Below are 16314 nucleotides of genomic sequence, written 5' to 3' on the forward strand. Positions count from 1 at the left end.
TTTAATTTATATTGAGGGTACTTGTGTAGGACTTATTTCCTAGTTTTCCTTGCTCACGTGAGCTCTAAACACCCCCCCCAAGCTTTTGTGTGCAATCTTTTATTTCTGTCGCCATATTCCCTTTTTCTATCACTTGGACTCGCATCGTATGTCAAGCAAATCTACTGAAAGGGGGTTTTCTCAGATTTTTGCAGGGAATAGAGCCTGAGAAATCTCTAAATTGGACTATGGTGAAGCACAAAGCAGGGAGCTACTTATTCACCACAGCAACAGACACTTTACTGCCTACTTGCCAGCATTACAAGGTGTGACTACAACCAATTTCTCAATATACAGATGACGTGCTGCATATGTAGCATTCTTTTAAATTAATATCTATGCATTTGGAATCGAGAATGGTTTTTAAAAAAAAAAAAAATCAGTTTGGTTTTTCTTTCTGTACATGGCTTTTTTTTTTTCTTTTCTTTTTTTTTTAAATAACCTTAACAAGAAACGAACAAAACCCCGACATTTCCGTGTAGTTATTCTATTGTGACAAAGCGGCACTCCCAAAGTTGCACATCTTTGGAGTGATTTGGTGCCTGCCCTGTAGATGAGCTTTAAATAGCAGCTTTGTAATGGGCTAAAGCAACACTATCTGGTGCTGTGTCCTACACTCTTTCTCCTGCAGGGAGCGCTGTTAAACCAGCAAAACAGCTACTGTAACATTATCAGCTAATCCAACAGCAGGGACACCTCACTTCACCAATTGTTTTTAATTTTTTTTTGTACAAAAGACCCTGTTTGTTGTCAGTCTTCTCAAACACTTAGTTCTGTAAAACTTAACGTGCTAATACTGTTCTCGTCAGCTTGAGTTTTCTGCAGCTTAATACTTACAGCATACAAAACGCTTACCACAGTACTTTGGTTGACTTGTGTAAACCAGATGCCGCCATGTAAGATGGATGGTGCCTTTTTTTCCCCCCCGTCTTTTCTTTCTTCTTTTTTTCTTTTTAAAATTAACATCTTTTGATAGAAAGTTAAACTGGGACATAACAGGCTTGTACTTTGTTAACGGCCATTTGTAAAAACATTTTTAAACGTCTTAAATGAGGAGGCCTCCAAACACACTTTGTTTTGTAGAGACACAGGACTCTCGGTTGTGGTGTAAATATGCTCCCCTCCTGTTCGCTCTTTCATATGTATGCCTTTCTGATCGAATGAATGACTTTATTTTGTTTCTCTGAAATTTTACAATGTCCTTTTTAGTGGTATTTTGCAATGTCACAGTGGCTTGTTTCAGTGCTTCATTCAATGTATTAACCGGTATCCTTTTTGCAATTAAAAACGATTGTATTTCACCTTTCTGGTTGTTGAGTTTCTTTTTATTACTGTAACAGCAGAAAACTAATAGGAAATATGAAAAGTGGAGTGTGTGTGTGCTGGGAGACATAAAAATAAAGGACTAATGTAAAAATAGTAATTGTTCTCATTGTGGATCCCTCTCCATAAGCATTTTCATCACCATGGGAACAAGAAATGCCTCTCATTGTCAGCTGTGCCCTAATATATCAAACAGCTGATCAGCTGCCAGTAGTGTCAGGCTGGCAAGTTAGTATATGTGTTGTAGTCATCAAGATTTTTCAGAATTCGTGAGCTGGACAGAGTCAAATATTTGTGGAGAAAGAACCGGCCACTTCATTAGTTACACCTTCCTAGCGCTGGCTTCAATGCTCCTTTTGCCTTCAGAGCTGCCCTTTGTTCTCCATGGTACCGATCCAACAAGTTGGTCATCAGATTTTGTTCCATATTGACAATTGCTGCAGATTTGCAGCTTCATGTCTATGATGTGCATCTCCCGTTCTTCCACATCTCAAAGGTTTGGCGTGTTATCCTGTGGAAAGCAACCATCAGAAAATGGGCAAACTGTGATCATAAAGGGATGAACATGGTTAGCAACAGTACTTGGGTAGATTGTGGCAATTAAACAATACTTAAGAGTTCGTCAAGAAAATATCCTCCACACTGATGCTACAAGCTTGAACCATTGACACAAGGCTACGTTTTTATGCTTATGCCAAATTCTGATCCCACCATCCAAGTGCAAAGACTCATTAGACCAGGCAACATTTTCCAGTCTGTTGTCCAGTTTTGGTGAGCCTGTGCAAATTTTGTTGTAGTTTCAGTTCTTAAGAGTGTTGCCCGTGTGGTCTTTTGCTGCTGTAGACCATCTGATGCTTTTGGTGTGTTCAGAGACGCTCTTCTGAATACATCCTGGTTGGAACCAGTAGTTACCAGAGTTATTTTTACCTTCCAGTCAGCTCAAAGCAGTCTGGTTTCTGGCATCAACGAGGTATTGTCGCCTAGAGAACTGCTGCTCACTGGATATTTTTGTTTTATGATTATTATCTGTAAACCGTAGAGACGGTTATGAAGGATAATCCCAGTAGATCAGTTTCCGAAATGCTCAGAACAGCCTGTCTGGTATCAACAACTGAGCCACCTTCAAAGTCACTTAAATGACCCTTTTTCCTTAATTCTGATGCTTGGTGTGAACTTCAGGAGGTTATCTTGACTGTGTGCTCTGAGGAACTGCTATGTGATTGGCTGATTCAACATTTTCTTTAAGGAGCAATTGAACAGATGTGCCTAAGAAAATGGGCCAGGGAGTGCATGTCAGGTTTTAATAACTCTGAAATACTGGCCATAAATAAACAGTCTGGATTTATGCAAAAGTGACTGCTTCAGATTTTCACAGTTGGTACAAACATATCCCCATAATCGTCACTGTCATCAAGCGCCGTTTGTGCATTCATTATACTTGCAACAACACCCACTCACCCTTACGCCTATCTAAACTATGGAATTTAATGATAGTGCTGTACAATAATTGCTTAGTCACATAAGTGCATTTAATTTTTAATCCACACTATAAAACTATATTAAATATTAAAGGTTTTTAATGTAAAGCCATTACACCAGCTTCTGTCTGGATCATGACTACAGAATTTTTTTTGTGCTGTGCTGGAGAACGTGGCCGCCTCCCAGCATCAAAGACTCTACAGTGGCGCTCTCTTCTGTAAGACTCAAGAATGGCACTACAAACACAGATTTTTAACAAAACCTGCTGAGATGCTGGCTGTCGTTTGTTGCCATATGAATCTCCTGCCATCTGCTGGCTGTTGTTTGCTCTAATGAAGTTAAAGGTTCATTCAAGAGGCACCCCACAAAAGTAAACATTTGAATTCCACTCTGACTTTTAAATGGGCATGTTTCAGAACGAGGAGGAAGATCAACAGAAACGTATCATTTACACTATCTCACCTTTTAAAACGACTGTAAATGTTTGACAGGTTCTTTTTTTTCCTTAAAAAGAATGTTAAAAATGTAAAACCCGCAGAAAAGATTTTTGTGTAATGACTCTAAAACTTGCCAAAGAAGTGAAACTGCGTAATGTCACAAGATCCATCGGGGTTGTTCATTGTTAAGATCAGACTAAACAAGAAATCCTCTATTGTAAGCAGCTTCCTTAGTAAAGAAATTCAAATGTAGATATGTGCCTGGTTTGCGAAAAGGATGACTATTTATGGCATGTACTGTGGGGGTGGGGCTGATGGTGAGTGCTTTTGTAAAGACACAAAAATCTGCTCTTATAGTTTAAGCAGCTGTGATACTCTTCAGACTTCACAATATTACATTACTGGAAGCTGTAAAACACTGAAATATCTTCTGGAGCCACAGCAATAGGCTTGTAAATGTAAAGTTTAAAGTAAAAAGAGCCATTCTCAAGAGAACATGATTGCACTCGGCAAAAATTCAAAAAAACCTTTGCGCTACGTTTGTACTTTTATTACGGTTTTGAGATCGTTTCAGCAGGTCAGAGTCATCCTGAGAGGACTGTGACTATAGACCAAAGTATGTATGGAGCCCCGGTTTTGTTTGTTGATATTTTGAAGTGATCAAATCTACAACAGAATGGCTAGAAAAAGAAAAGAAGCCCAGAAAAGAGTTGAGGCCACAGCAGACTGAGATGCTGCAGCAGGACCTTAAGAGTGATGTCCTGCAATGTTGTGAAGAGCCAGAATTCCTTCACAGTGACGTTAGAGACTGATAGTCATACAGAAAATAATACATCACTAATCCCTTCCATCATTCCCTTTGTTACACAGACTTAATTAAAATATAAGATGGGGGGGAAAGTGTCTAAATAAATGCTCCAAAGTTGAACAACACACAATATCCATATATTTTCTCTTTCAATATATACAAGATACTGAAAGCAAAAACAGTGCAGCTCCCTTAGAGGGGGAGCTGTATAACAGGTAGGAATGATTTCCTGTAAGCTTCTGTAGTGCATTGCAATAGAATGAGTCGTTTGCAGAATGTGCTCCTGTGACCATCCAGCACGTCACGGAGAGGGTGTGACGGTTTGTCCATCTTAGTTTGTAATTGGCATAACATCATCCTCTGTGACACCACAAAGGACACGTCATTTAGTAAAGCTCCACATCCATCCCTGCTTGAGGTGGTTCTACAAGCTGCTGAGTCATCGGGTGTACTTAAGTTTTCACAGAACCTGTGAAAACGTTCCAGAAAGGATTATTTCTCACTGGCTTTATTTTTCCAATTTTATGACACAATGTAAATATGATGTAGATAAAACAGATCAATTTAAATCTCTCCTTTAAGTGGTGATATGTAACTACACTTCTGTGATTACTCCACCCTCGCATGCGTGTTTTCTGTGGCAAACAAATGTTTATAACTGACGGTTATACATTCCCACGAGGAAGAGGGCTTTGACAGCGCTGACCTCGTGACTCATTTACTGAAGAAACCATGAGACGGCGCTCATTAAAATCTTCACTATTTAAGTTATGACAGCGTCGATCTGGCCCCCCGTTTCTACCACAGGAAGCGTTTCCTTCTTTTCAAACAATCTCATGTCATATGGTGTGTGTCTAGATATCACCCTGCTCACTGATACACTCATTCTCGTTATCTATCACATCAGAAACTCATGTTTGGTATTTTCTCATATCACAGCTAATCCAGATGATTTATTGTTATTTTGAAAATCTGTTCAGTTTCTTTTTTGGCCTGTCTCCTTTACTCCTTCGTGGATTTACCTTATTAATGTTGGCTCAGTTTTTCCTCAGTTTCGAGGCTGGATTTAGCCACTCAAGATTTTTCTCAGTCAGGGGAAGTCAAAGTGTTTCTTGTGCTTTTTAAGCCCAGAACACTCAGTGCCTGCCAGTTTGTCCTATTACCACAGTTCACTTAAAGTGCAAGGATAACATATGGCTTATTAGTTTATTCAATTAGACATGGTAAAAGTTAAAGAACAATAATGCAAGTTGTTGTTGTTTTTGTTTCTTAGCAGAGATATGCAACACTACATCACGGAGACACAGTGTTTGGATGTTTGTTAAATCTAAGTTTTAATGTTTAAGGAAAAAACAGGGCAGGTTCATACTTGCTGCACCTTAGTGGGGCTGGGTGGTAGTACCGAAAGTATTCAGTTTCAGTCTCCCACCGTCCCTCCCACCTTCCAATCACCATGTCAGCCTAACACCTCCTGCTGCAGAGGTGCTCGTCAGACCAGTTCTCAGGCACTGTGTTATGTGTTACTCTTTACGGAAGCGCTCGGTGCTACAAGTTAAAACTCAAGAAACGGCATCTAGTTCTGAAAAAAAGATAAACCAGATTGCACACTTTATGAAAGGACCGGACAACTTGCAGTGTCGAGTTTGGGACTGATCTTTAAACAGCTCTCACAGGAGCCCCCACGGGACGATTGGATGTGTTTGAGCCCATCACTGCAAGGACAAGACGACAGGTGAGTGTTGCTCTTAAGATTTTAAGCACTTAAGTGCTTTCAGTTTTAACATTCAACAAGTATATGTGGTTTACTGTGGATTCATGGGATTTACTGCATCTGGGTTTTTTTTTTTTGTTTTGTTTTTTTTGTTTTTTTTTTACTGAATGGCTCAGATTTATCTTTGTTTTGGCCAGCAGCCATTTTTACTGTGTAACACACTGATACCATTTAAAAGTAATTTTTATAACAATATAATAATTACATTTACCCAGGCACAAATCAGCATAAACTCAGACTATAAAATGCTTTAGTTTTTGGGGGGGTTTTGTGGTATGAAACTAAAACACTGAACTGTATCTCTAACAACACTGTCACGTGCCGGCAGATATGCCGGATATGGGGGGAATGTCAACTGCCATTCACTTATTATACAGATTAAAAGGACAGTATGAGACATAATCTTGCAAAGTGCTGTTGAGAAACAAATGTTTTCATCACGTAAACACTTATATTCCTTTAAAAAAAAAGAGTAAATGGAATAACCAACCAAAAATAGCCTGTCTGAGCGCTTTAGCCAAGAACTCTCAAACCGATAACAGTCACACAAGCACAAACTCACCAACAACTCTGTGTACTCCCTTACCCACAGACACAGAATGATTTATTCATCCATTTCAGAAATCTGGGAGTCATGACATCACAAAGTATTCGGGTCAAACAGTAAAATGCCAAGGCGATAAGATCCAGTGCAGTAAGAACAATAACAATCGGGGTGTGGCTCTCAGACACAGGCAAGTACAACACCTGGAAACTTCCTTGTTGTTGACCAGGAAGTTATAGGTGCACACCTGCCGTCTGAGAGGTATAGTGCAGATATGTTTTCTTGTCTTCAATGAGTTATCTGTAATGATTTTGAACTTTATAGAAAAATCTGAAAATTCTCATTCTTTACGTTTTGGAGTTAGCTCGATTCTTTCTGTCTGTCTGCTAGATCTGTGCACACTCTAAATCATTTTTCCTGTCCTGTCCTGCCCTGTTTTTTTTTTTTAACTTGTTTGATTTTATAAAGAAACAGTTACAAAGTGTTTCTTAATTCAATGCTTGTTGCTTCCAGTAAAGGATATTTGGTACACTGTGGTGTGTTATTCTTGGCAAAAATGAAATATCAAGCTTTATCAAAACTAATTATTTTGGCTCATGCTGACTAAACACAGCACTCAGAAGTTGACATGAGTGGGACGAAGAGTTCAAGAGTCATTCCCTGGAGAAAACAGCTGTGATGATGATCACTCCCTCTGTCACAAAGTAAAATGTAGCCTTAATATAATTAATATTATTCTCACAATACGTGCCAGTTTACATAAAGTCTTTTGGCCACAAATATTGTCACTGCTGTTGATCTTTGAATGATATGTGATGTATTTTTATTTACTTTCTCTTAAGATTTCAAACACTATTGATGGATCTAAATCAGTGTAAAACACTTGATTCAATCAGAAAACTGCAGCTCGTCAGATGATTAAAAATCCCTTTACATCAAATGTTTCATTTTTTTTAATCTGTGTTCTAACTGTAAAGTTTTCATTTCCTGTTTTAGAATATAGTTAATAAGAAAGTTGCATATTGCTATGTAAACATCGTATGCTCATCAGTAAACCTAGACTGTCTCAAGGGACTTTGGGTCAAAGGTCAGTCTGCTATGATCTGGCAATGAAACAACGCTGAGATTTACGAGAACAGTTTCAGCTGGATTTGCCCAATAGCGATCAGCTTTGGGACCTCCTCCTTTACATAGTCTGAAAATGTCTGGTGTCTCTCATCGATCTGCAGCTGTGAGGCTTCAGCACGATGGTCTCCTCGGTGAAGCCGTACAAAAAACAGCACTACGCTGACCTGAAGAATGACTGCATCAGGAACAAGACGCTGTTTGAGGATCCAGAGTTTCCAGCCACCAACGCTTCACTCTATTATAACAAACCACCTCCTGGTAGGGTAAAGTGGAAACGACCTGCGGTAAGTGGCCAAGGCTAATATCCATCAAGCCACATGTTTGTTTTTAAGACAGCATGTAAGAAAAGGAAAAAACTAAACCTATAATTATACTTTTTTTCAATACTGTTAAAGTCTTAACAGTCTGTCATGTTATTTTCTCTGTTGTAGGAGATAAGTAAAAAACCTCATCTGTTTGTTGAGGGCATCAGCTCCCATGATTTGAACCAGGGAGTTGTGGGAAACTGCTGGTTTGTTGCAGCCTGCTCTTGTCTGGCCTTGAAGCCAAAGCTCTGGCAGAAGGTGTGTTAACTTTGTTGCTTTATTCTTAATGTGGGTGTCGAGGAGTTGGTGCGTTAAAGTTGATAACTGTACATTAATAAAACTTAAATACTGTAACTATAGCAGCAGGGTATTCGTTTCAGGAAGGAAGTTCTCCCATGGATATATTCAATATATCTGGCAGACAAACATATTATATTGTACTGTAACTTTGCTAATAACTAAGGGCAAAGGGACTATGAAACCTGAGAGATACAAAATTCAGCTATTTAGAAAATTGTCTGTGAAACTTGACTGTATTGGGTTTATCTTTTTTTCTTAAATAAAATACAAATCAAAGAAGAAGAGGGAAAAGAGGGAAACCTGAAGAGGAACTGGAGGGGCTTAGCGATGGAGAATAAATGTCAACCAAAAAGTTTTAGTCCTTTGTAGAAATCTTTCACCTTTTTTCCACATTTTAGTTGCAAGAAATGAGCAGAGGAAGAAAAACTGAAAGTGTGAGGATACATCAGCTATGCATTCTATGTCACTTATTTTGTCTTACCCACTCCACATTATATGTTCTCAAATCCCTGGGGTTGGTACAACTAGAGAACTTAATGGCCAATTCTTTATTACAGCGTTATGTATGTTCCATCCACTGCAAACGTTTGATTTTATAACACACATAAAACACTACAACACCTGCATTTATTGGTCATGAGATAATGTGAACTAAATAGGCATGCTTCCACTATACTGTGTAGAACTGCAGATCTTTTGTCTGAATTCTGCGTGCACTCAGCGCTTTATGAGCAAAGATGTAATTTAAAGGGTTTTGTTGAACTCGTTATAGTGTATACTAAACTATAGTATGTTTATGTTTTGGTGATTTTGTTCAAATCTATCTGTTGTGGGCACATTTCATTTTGGGTGATGTCGCATGCCAAATCAGGTGATTCCTGACTGGAAGGAGCAGGAGTGGGATGACAAACACCCCGAGAACTACGCAGGAATCTTCCACTTTCAGTTCTGGATCTTTGGTGAGTGGATCGACGTGGTGGTCGATGACCGACTCCCTACGATCAATGAAGAACTCATCTACTGCCACTCGAAAGACCCCAACGAATTCTGGAGTGCTCTGCTGGAAAAGGCCTATGCAAAGTCAGTATACTTTAAATAGCCTGATTGGGGGGGAGACTCTTACTTGGTTTAGTTTTAGGTCCCGTCTGCATTTATAATGCTTTGAACTAAACTTCTGCATTTCTTACACCATCTGTGCCCAGGCTCTCTGGCTGCTATCAGTCCCTTGAGGGCGGAAACACTGGTGATGCTGTGGTGGATTTCAGTGGAGCTGTATCTGAAGCCATCAGCCTAGAAGAAGGGCAATTTTATAAGGACCAAGGAAAACAAGACAAGCTTTTTGATGACCTGCTGAAGGTGTACGACCGAGGAGGAATCATAAGCTGCTCCATCAGGGTCTGTGCTGTTTCTGAATATACACGTCTTTGTGTTTTAAGCACTTTAAACATGCCGATAGTAATTGTTTGCAAAATATTACAGGCACAGCCTCATGAAATTGAGCTCAAGATGATAAACGGGCTCGTGAAAGGCCATGCGTACTCAGTAACTGCAGTGAAGAGGGTTCGTTTGGGTCATGGGCTGCTGGCCTACTTCAAGAATGAAACCATTCCTCTGATCCGTATGAGAAACCCCTGGGGTAAGATTGAATGGAAAGGAGCCTGGAGTGACAGGTGAGCAGGAAGCTTGTTATAGTTAATTTTGTCTTTGCTATGTGTTCTGATTTCAGCAGACACTGTGCCAAAAAAAGCCTTTTTAAATGGAACGCTGTCTGCCTTACAAACTTGTTTTTGTGTTTTTTGGATTCATATGGAAAACAGAGCCGTGGTTCGTTGGTTCAAATAGTTCAATCACATTTGATTTTATTTATGTAGCAAATCACAACAGATGCCTCAAGGCACTTTACATCAGAAGATGAAGAAGCCATAAAGACCCTAACAGTCAGACCCAGCCTTATCTATATTCTGTTGAAATCTCCCAATTCTTTGAATCTTTGGGCTGAAGGAGGGACAATACTCGGTGTATCAATGCTCACAACCTGCTTTGGGACAACCTGCTTACAACCTTCTCTTCATGATTCAACAATTAAGCATGTCAAGAAAACAGTGTAACACATTCCCAGCAGATCAAGGATACAGAGTGATGCACATTTATCTAATGAACTAATATGTGAATATGTTCTGTTAACTCAAAAGTATAACGAGAACTAAACTACATACAGCTCACACACTCTATATTAAAGGGTATAATGTGATCTACAGCAGTATTCTAATTCAACTACTTTGATTACATATATAAGGTAACATATAATAACAGAATAATCTAACAATTCTTTATCAAAAAGGAAAGTTTCAATACTAATCTTAAAAGTAGAGAGGGTGTCTGTTTCTTGAGTCCAAACTGGGAGCTGGTTCCACAGTGGCGTGAAGGCTCCTCCTCCCATTTTACTTTTAAATACCTGAGAGACCCCAAGTAAGCCCCCAGTCTGAAAGCAAAGTGCTCTAATGGGGTATACACTAATGCAAGGTCTTTAGAATAAGATGGAGAATAATTATTCAAGCCTTGTATAACAGGAGAAGATTAATTAATTGAATTAATTGAATTAATTGATTCTTTATTTAACAGAGAACCAGTGAAGAGAAGCCAATGTGGGACAAATACACTCTCTATTTCTAGTCTGTGTCAGTACTCTCACTGCAGCATTTTGGATCAACTAAAGCATTTTTAGGGAGTTTTTGGGAGAGCCTGATAATAATGAATTACAATGACTGAGCCTAATAATGCCAAATAATGACTTCTTCATGGCAAAACCTCCATCTGTCTGTAAATTAAATTTGTAATGTAATTTAATGTTAGGGCAAGTTGTTGGCTAATACTCGGGGATGTTACAGCATTTTAGATTGAACTATTTACAGACTTTTACAGAGATCTATTAAAGGAGTTTCAGGTATTTTTATTTTTTCAGTGTTACAAAGTCTCTGTGGAAACTTTTGCTACTGGCTCAGACAGGCAATTGTCCAAAAATGAAAAAATGTCTTTTGATCTGTGCGCTGTTTGTAAGCGCATTAAACATTCTTCCTTGCTTTATTCTTGTTTGCCAGTTCTGAGGAATGGGCAAAGGTTGGTGACACAGAGAGGCATAAGCTTGGCATCACAGTGGAAGATGATGGAGAGTTCTGGTAAGTGATGAATTTCCTCAATCACAGCACTATTTCAGGACAGTTTATCCCACTTTTCCAGATTTTAATAATAGATTCTGTTCAAATCTTCAGGATGTCATTTACAGACTGGTGCAAGTTCTTCACTGATGCAGACGTGTGCCGTGTCATAAATACTTCATTGATTAGCGTCCATAAGACTTGGAATGAGTACGTGCACTTTGGCAGCTGGTCCAAAAATGCTGACCCACTTCTAAACCGCTGTGGGGGCTGTGCTAACCACAAACGGACATTCCTGCAGAACCCACAGGTACAGCAGGCTCTGGATGACCTCTCTCCTTACATCGCCTCTGTTCATGTATGTGTACACATCTGTGATGACTCCATTTCAACTTCTTTTGCAGTATTTATTTGATGTGACAAAGGAGACTGATGAGGTCCTCATCTCGTTGCAACAGAGAGACATGAAAATCCACAGACCTCAAGGTCACGGAGAAAACCTTACCATTGGCTTTGGCATCTTTAAGGTATCACAGTGTCATGTAACCCTTCCATATGTGGAAAAGACTGTGTTTGTGGGAGATGTGAAATGCTTAAAATATAGCCAAACATGTCATACTCATTTGTCAGAATAATGTCTGCTGTGTGTGCTGAGTTTGAGGGGACTTTCTTCACAGCTTCACAGCTATTGTAAATGTTTAAAGTCTAAAGAAAATGTGTCAAATTGTCTCAATATGCAGGACTAGAAATGAGGGATAATAATACGGTGCAGGCCCACATTTAGTGAACGGCTCATTATTCTTGTCTGGAATGAAAACATTAATCAAAGTTCAGTTTATTTTGGTCAAAAGCAAAGCCTTTTCACCCCATCCTGCATCACTTTGGTCAAAAAAATCTGGCTTGAATTGACTTTCTCTTCTCATTTAATGACCAAACAGTGATAAGTTTGTTTTTTCCAACAACTTACACCCCTTGAGTGTTTTATCAGAACCAAAACAGACCATTTCAGCAGCCTGAACCATAAATGATTAAACACAAAAAGGTACCACATACTTTCTGTGATTGCTTCAGGCTGAAAAGCAGCGTGGAACCGAACACCAAACTCAAATCTTTGTGATGATTTCAGACGGCTCGGATGCCTGTGTTCTTGTGCAGCAGTGTGCAGGGATTATTTAGGACTCACGTGTTATGTCTGCTAAATCATAACCAGGCCAAAAAAAAGCTGAAAAGTATGAAATACATGGATACACTGAGTTCTGAAACAGACACAAGATACAATAAGTGCCGATCACTACAACCTGGGGTGTGTTTCAGAAACGGGTTTAAAACTTGATGTTGTCCTGCATGTTGCGATTAGATTGTCACCTTTAAATGAGACCATGAAACCCAGTGTGACAAAACTGACGGCCCATTTCCTGTAATGAGACTTTAGTTGACAGAGACATGGCAAAGTTCAGACACACACTGTGCACTATTATCACGCTGATAGAAGTGCTGCCAAAACTCTGGACAGGAATGAATATCAGCACCATAAAATTTCAACACAGTAACGCGCGTGTTAAAATTCAATTATTGTTTCTATTTTGTGCCACCAGGAGGCAGAAAACTCTTTTCCACTTCTCTTTACTACGCCGTTTAAAGGCATCAATTAAAGTTTATGATGAACAAGAAGAACATGTATTCGTTGACTCTGGCACGAATTCAAATGTAGTTTAATTAAGTACAAAATTAGCAAAATGCAGTTTAAAAGTCATTTTTCTGCCCAGGTACTTTTTCGGATTGCTGCTATACTGATGCAGCTGACTGCGGTGGAGCGGAAGGTTTTGCTCCTTCATGCAGTAAAAAGTGCAGTTCATTAGAGTTCAAGTCACCTTTAAGTAAGATGGCTATAAATTAAACAGGGAAAAATGAAATTCTGCTACCCAGATTTGTTTGTATAGTAGACGTAATTTATGTAATCTTGTATATTTTTGCTACGTCGTATTATTTTGATCAATTGTTTTTGCAAGCTAAGCTTGCAGTCAAGCTCACCCTGTATGTCAAGCTGCATTCATTTTGAGCGTACTATATGCTTCTTAGGTGATATTTTCATGTGTCACTTGTAATCGCATTTCCTTTGAAATTTATTGAAGTAGCTCCAAACTGTGTTGCACAGGATTTTGGTAAATTATGCTCACAAAATATCAAATTATTTTCTAGGTGGAGCTGAACAGGAAGTACCGTTTACATGACATCCTGACCCAAAAGTGTGTAAATACGTCAACCTACATCAATGCTCGGACAGTGTTCATGAGGATCAGTCTGACTCAGGGCCGATATGTCATCTTCCCCACCACCTTCCAGCCTTTTACGCTGGGCGATTTCATGCTCCGGGTTTTCACTGATGTGGAGTCCGGCTGCAGGTAGGACAGTGCCGTAGATGTGAGGTCAAGCCAACAACAGTGTGTAGCTGAGTTTGTCAGACAAAAATGTAATATCAATAACTCCAAAAATAACGCACTTATCTGGGAAAGTGACTGACATGGCAGCTGTTTGTACGTTTTTAGTCCAAGAAAACATTCAAATTAGTGTTTTGGGAAATAGGGACCATTTAAATGTGATTTACAGTAACTTCTATTGCTTTTCTTGGCCAAATATTTTATTTTGCCAGATTTTGTTTTGTTTCTTTTTGGCACAGCAACTCATAGTCACTCATTAATAATACAGGTCATCCACTCAGCCTTGTCTATGAATCATAGGTGTAATGTTACTGTTCCACTCTTTCAGTTTGCCTCTAGTAAGAACAAGGCCACATTGCCAACTCTTAACTCTTCTCTACTCTCACAGGGAGCTGACAGTGGACAAGCCTCAGGTAAAATGCTGGAGTTCAATCATTGGTTACCCACAAGCTGTGACTCATGTCTATGTACATTCAGCTGAGGGGCTGCAGAATCAGGACCGCACAGGAGGTTAGAAGACTTTCCACAAGTTAAACTTCCTGCTATAACACTTCTGTTCAGCGTGATGAGTCTTTAATCCACCAAATCTGGTTCTCTTTCACGCAGGTGCAGACCCCTACGTGATCATATCATGTGAGGGCAAGTCAGTCAAATCCACCATCCACAAGGACACCTTAAACCCAGAGTTTGCAACTAGCGGTGTTTTCTACAGGAAAAAGCTGAGCAAGCCCATAACTGTGCAGGTAATATGCAGTCTATCTCATTAGTCCTGCTTAATGGAATTATTCTCAGTGACTGGTGGAGCAAAGGGATTTCTCACCTCTGTCCGGTTGAAACTATGTCTCTCAGACATGTGTGCTTTTCAGAGATCAGCGTTATTTTAATCTCAAAGACTGTAAAGTTTTCATTAAAGAGTTTGTAAAAGGTTTCAAGAGCATAAGAAAACAAATTTCCCAGCTTTTAACAGTGAATAAACTTTCAATTTACCTGAAGTCTTACACACAATTCTGCATCAAATGTAAACTAAGTGCCGTCTCTGCTCATAAAAGCCAAAACAACAACAATACATTTTTTTTTACACCACTAGCCTAATTTGCATACTGGACCAAGTCTCATCCTGCGTGTGCAAATCTTAAATTCCTAATCTGTTTAATGAGTGAAAACATTTGTTTTGCCATTACATTTTAGAGTGTGGAGATAAATATATTTCAAACTGACTGTTTCTCCTCAGGTGTGGAACAGCAACGCAGTGAAGGATGAATTTATGGGCCAAGTCGTGTTGTCCGGGTCAGTGAACGACCCCACCGAACCTCAGAGGCTTCAGCTCACAGATCAAGGACGGCAGATGCCCGGCACCATCGGCCTAAGGATCGTCACCTCGGTTCAGCTGACTGCCATATGACCGGAGAGAGGGCTGAATCCTTTCTCAGCTTTGACTTATTTGACAAGCATCAAAACCAGCAGCGGGATGCATTTGTATGAAGGTGAATTTATGTGAGCAGGGAATTATGGGACAAACTGAAAATCTCTCCCTTTTCGTTACTTTTGATCTTTTTTTTTTTTTAATTCATGCTTTTATAATTTATATATAAAGTTTTTATTTTGATGTGTTTGTAACCCCGATTATTCTGATACGACACTGTGAGAAACATGGCAGTATTTGTCCTTCAGGCCTCACAGTTACCAAGATCGCGGCCTGTACAGTCGCCTTTTTGCAGAGTAACGTGTTACATGCTACACCTGGTGTTACATGTATGCATTCCTCTTCCGTTTCTTTCCTCCAGCAGTTTACAATCATGGTTCGTTCTCATGAGTACTAAGAAAATCCTCAATGGAACAAAAATTAAAAGAAATCCTAAGACCAAACACTGCTACGACTCTGGTTTTCTTCCTCTTTTTATTTCAGTCCAGTTCCCAAACTGCAATATTTTGTTGTTTTTTTTTCCTTCAGTTTTTTTTTTTTGTTTTTTGGACACTCAAGACACAGCCATGCACAATTCAAAGTTCAAAAAGTCTATTGCTTCAACCACAATTAAAAATAGTTTATCCAAAACCTCATTTCCCCTTCACTCATTTGTCCTTTTCCAAAGATGGGGGAAGGCCTGCTGAGGTATGCCAGATGGATCAGCAGTTTTACAAAGCTAGACAATAATAAGAGTAGTAGTAATAATAATCATAATAATAATAAAGATAATAATTTAAAAAGTAACATTTTTTGTCTTTGTTCCATTCTCTTGATAGACATTAATAGAGGAATTTTCACACCACGTGTACAGGTTTACACATTCAGAAGATAGGAATGTACAGGAGCAACCACAGAAAAGGGGGCACGTCGGCGGTGTCTCTCATCCCGAAATTCACCTTTGTGCTCATAGTTCAGACCTGTACATGGGGCAGAGGCCAGATGTCCCAGGGCTGGCGAAGCTTCCTAACAGGCCACCCACACCTACCACGCGCACTCACACACGCACACACACGCACACGCACAAACACTCAGCAGTGGTATTCAGGACAGACTATGTGGGCCCGCACACAGAGTGCTGCATTCATCGGCTCTCTGTCCGGATGAAGGAGTGTCCTATAAAGC

At 39.5% G+C, this 16314-nt stretch overlaps 1 protein-coding gene across 2 annotated transcripts; it reads left to right on the plus strand.

Annotated features, from left to right (window-relative positions):
- The first annotated feature begins 5579 nt into the window (after positions 1-5579).
- On the plus strand, positions 5580-15593 carry LOC113030050 (calpain-5-like). 2 transcript variants are annotated; one of them, XM_026181106.1, is made up of 13 exons: positions 5580-5818; positions 7631-7813; positions 7961-8092; positions 9006-9214; positions 9337-9529; positions 9614-9804; positions 11233-11310; positions 11404-11599; positions 11694-11816; positions 13489-13691; positions 14116-14237; positions 14334-14470; positions 14959-15593. In XM_026181106.1, exons 2-13 carry the CDS (start codon positions 7649-7651, stop codon positions 15127-15129), a joined length of 1920 nt encoding a protein of 639 aa, XP_026036891.1. In that variant the 5' UTR covers positions 5580-5818; positions 7631-7648; the 3' UTR covers positions 15130-15593. The 2 variants fall into 2 exon arrangements, with proteins under 2 accessions (XP_026036891.1, XP_026036892.1); XM_026181107.1 differs by lacking the exon at positions 5580-5818 and adding an exon at positions 6643-6662.
- Positions 15594-16314: the final 721 nt, after the last annotated feature.

Source organism: Astatotilapia calliptera, chromosome 10 (genome assembly GCF_900246225.1).
Source record: "Astatotilapia calliptera chromosome 10, fAstCal1.2, whole genome shotgun sequence".
In the NCBI taxonomy this organism is placed as follows: Eukaryota; Metazoa; Chordata; class Actinopteri; order Cichliformes; family Cichlidae; genus Astatotilapia; species Astatotilapia calliptera.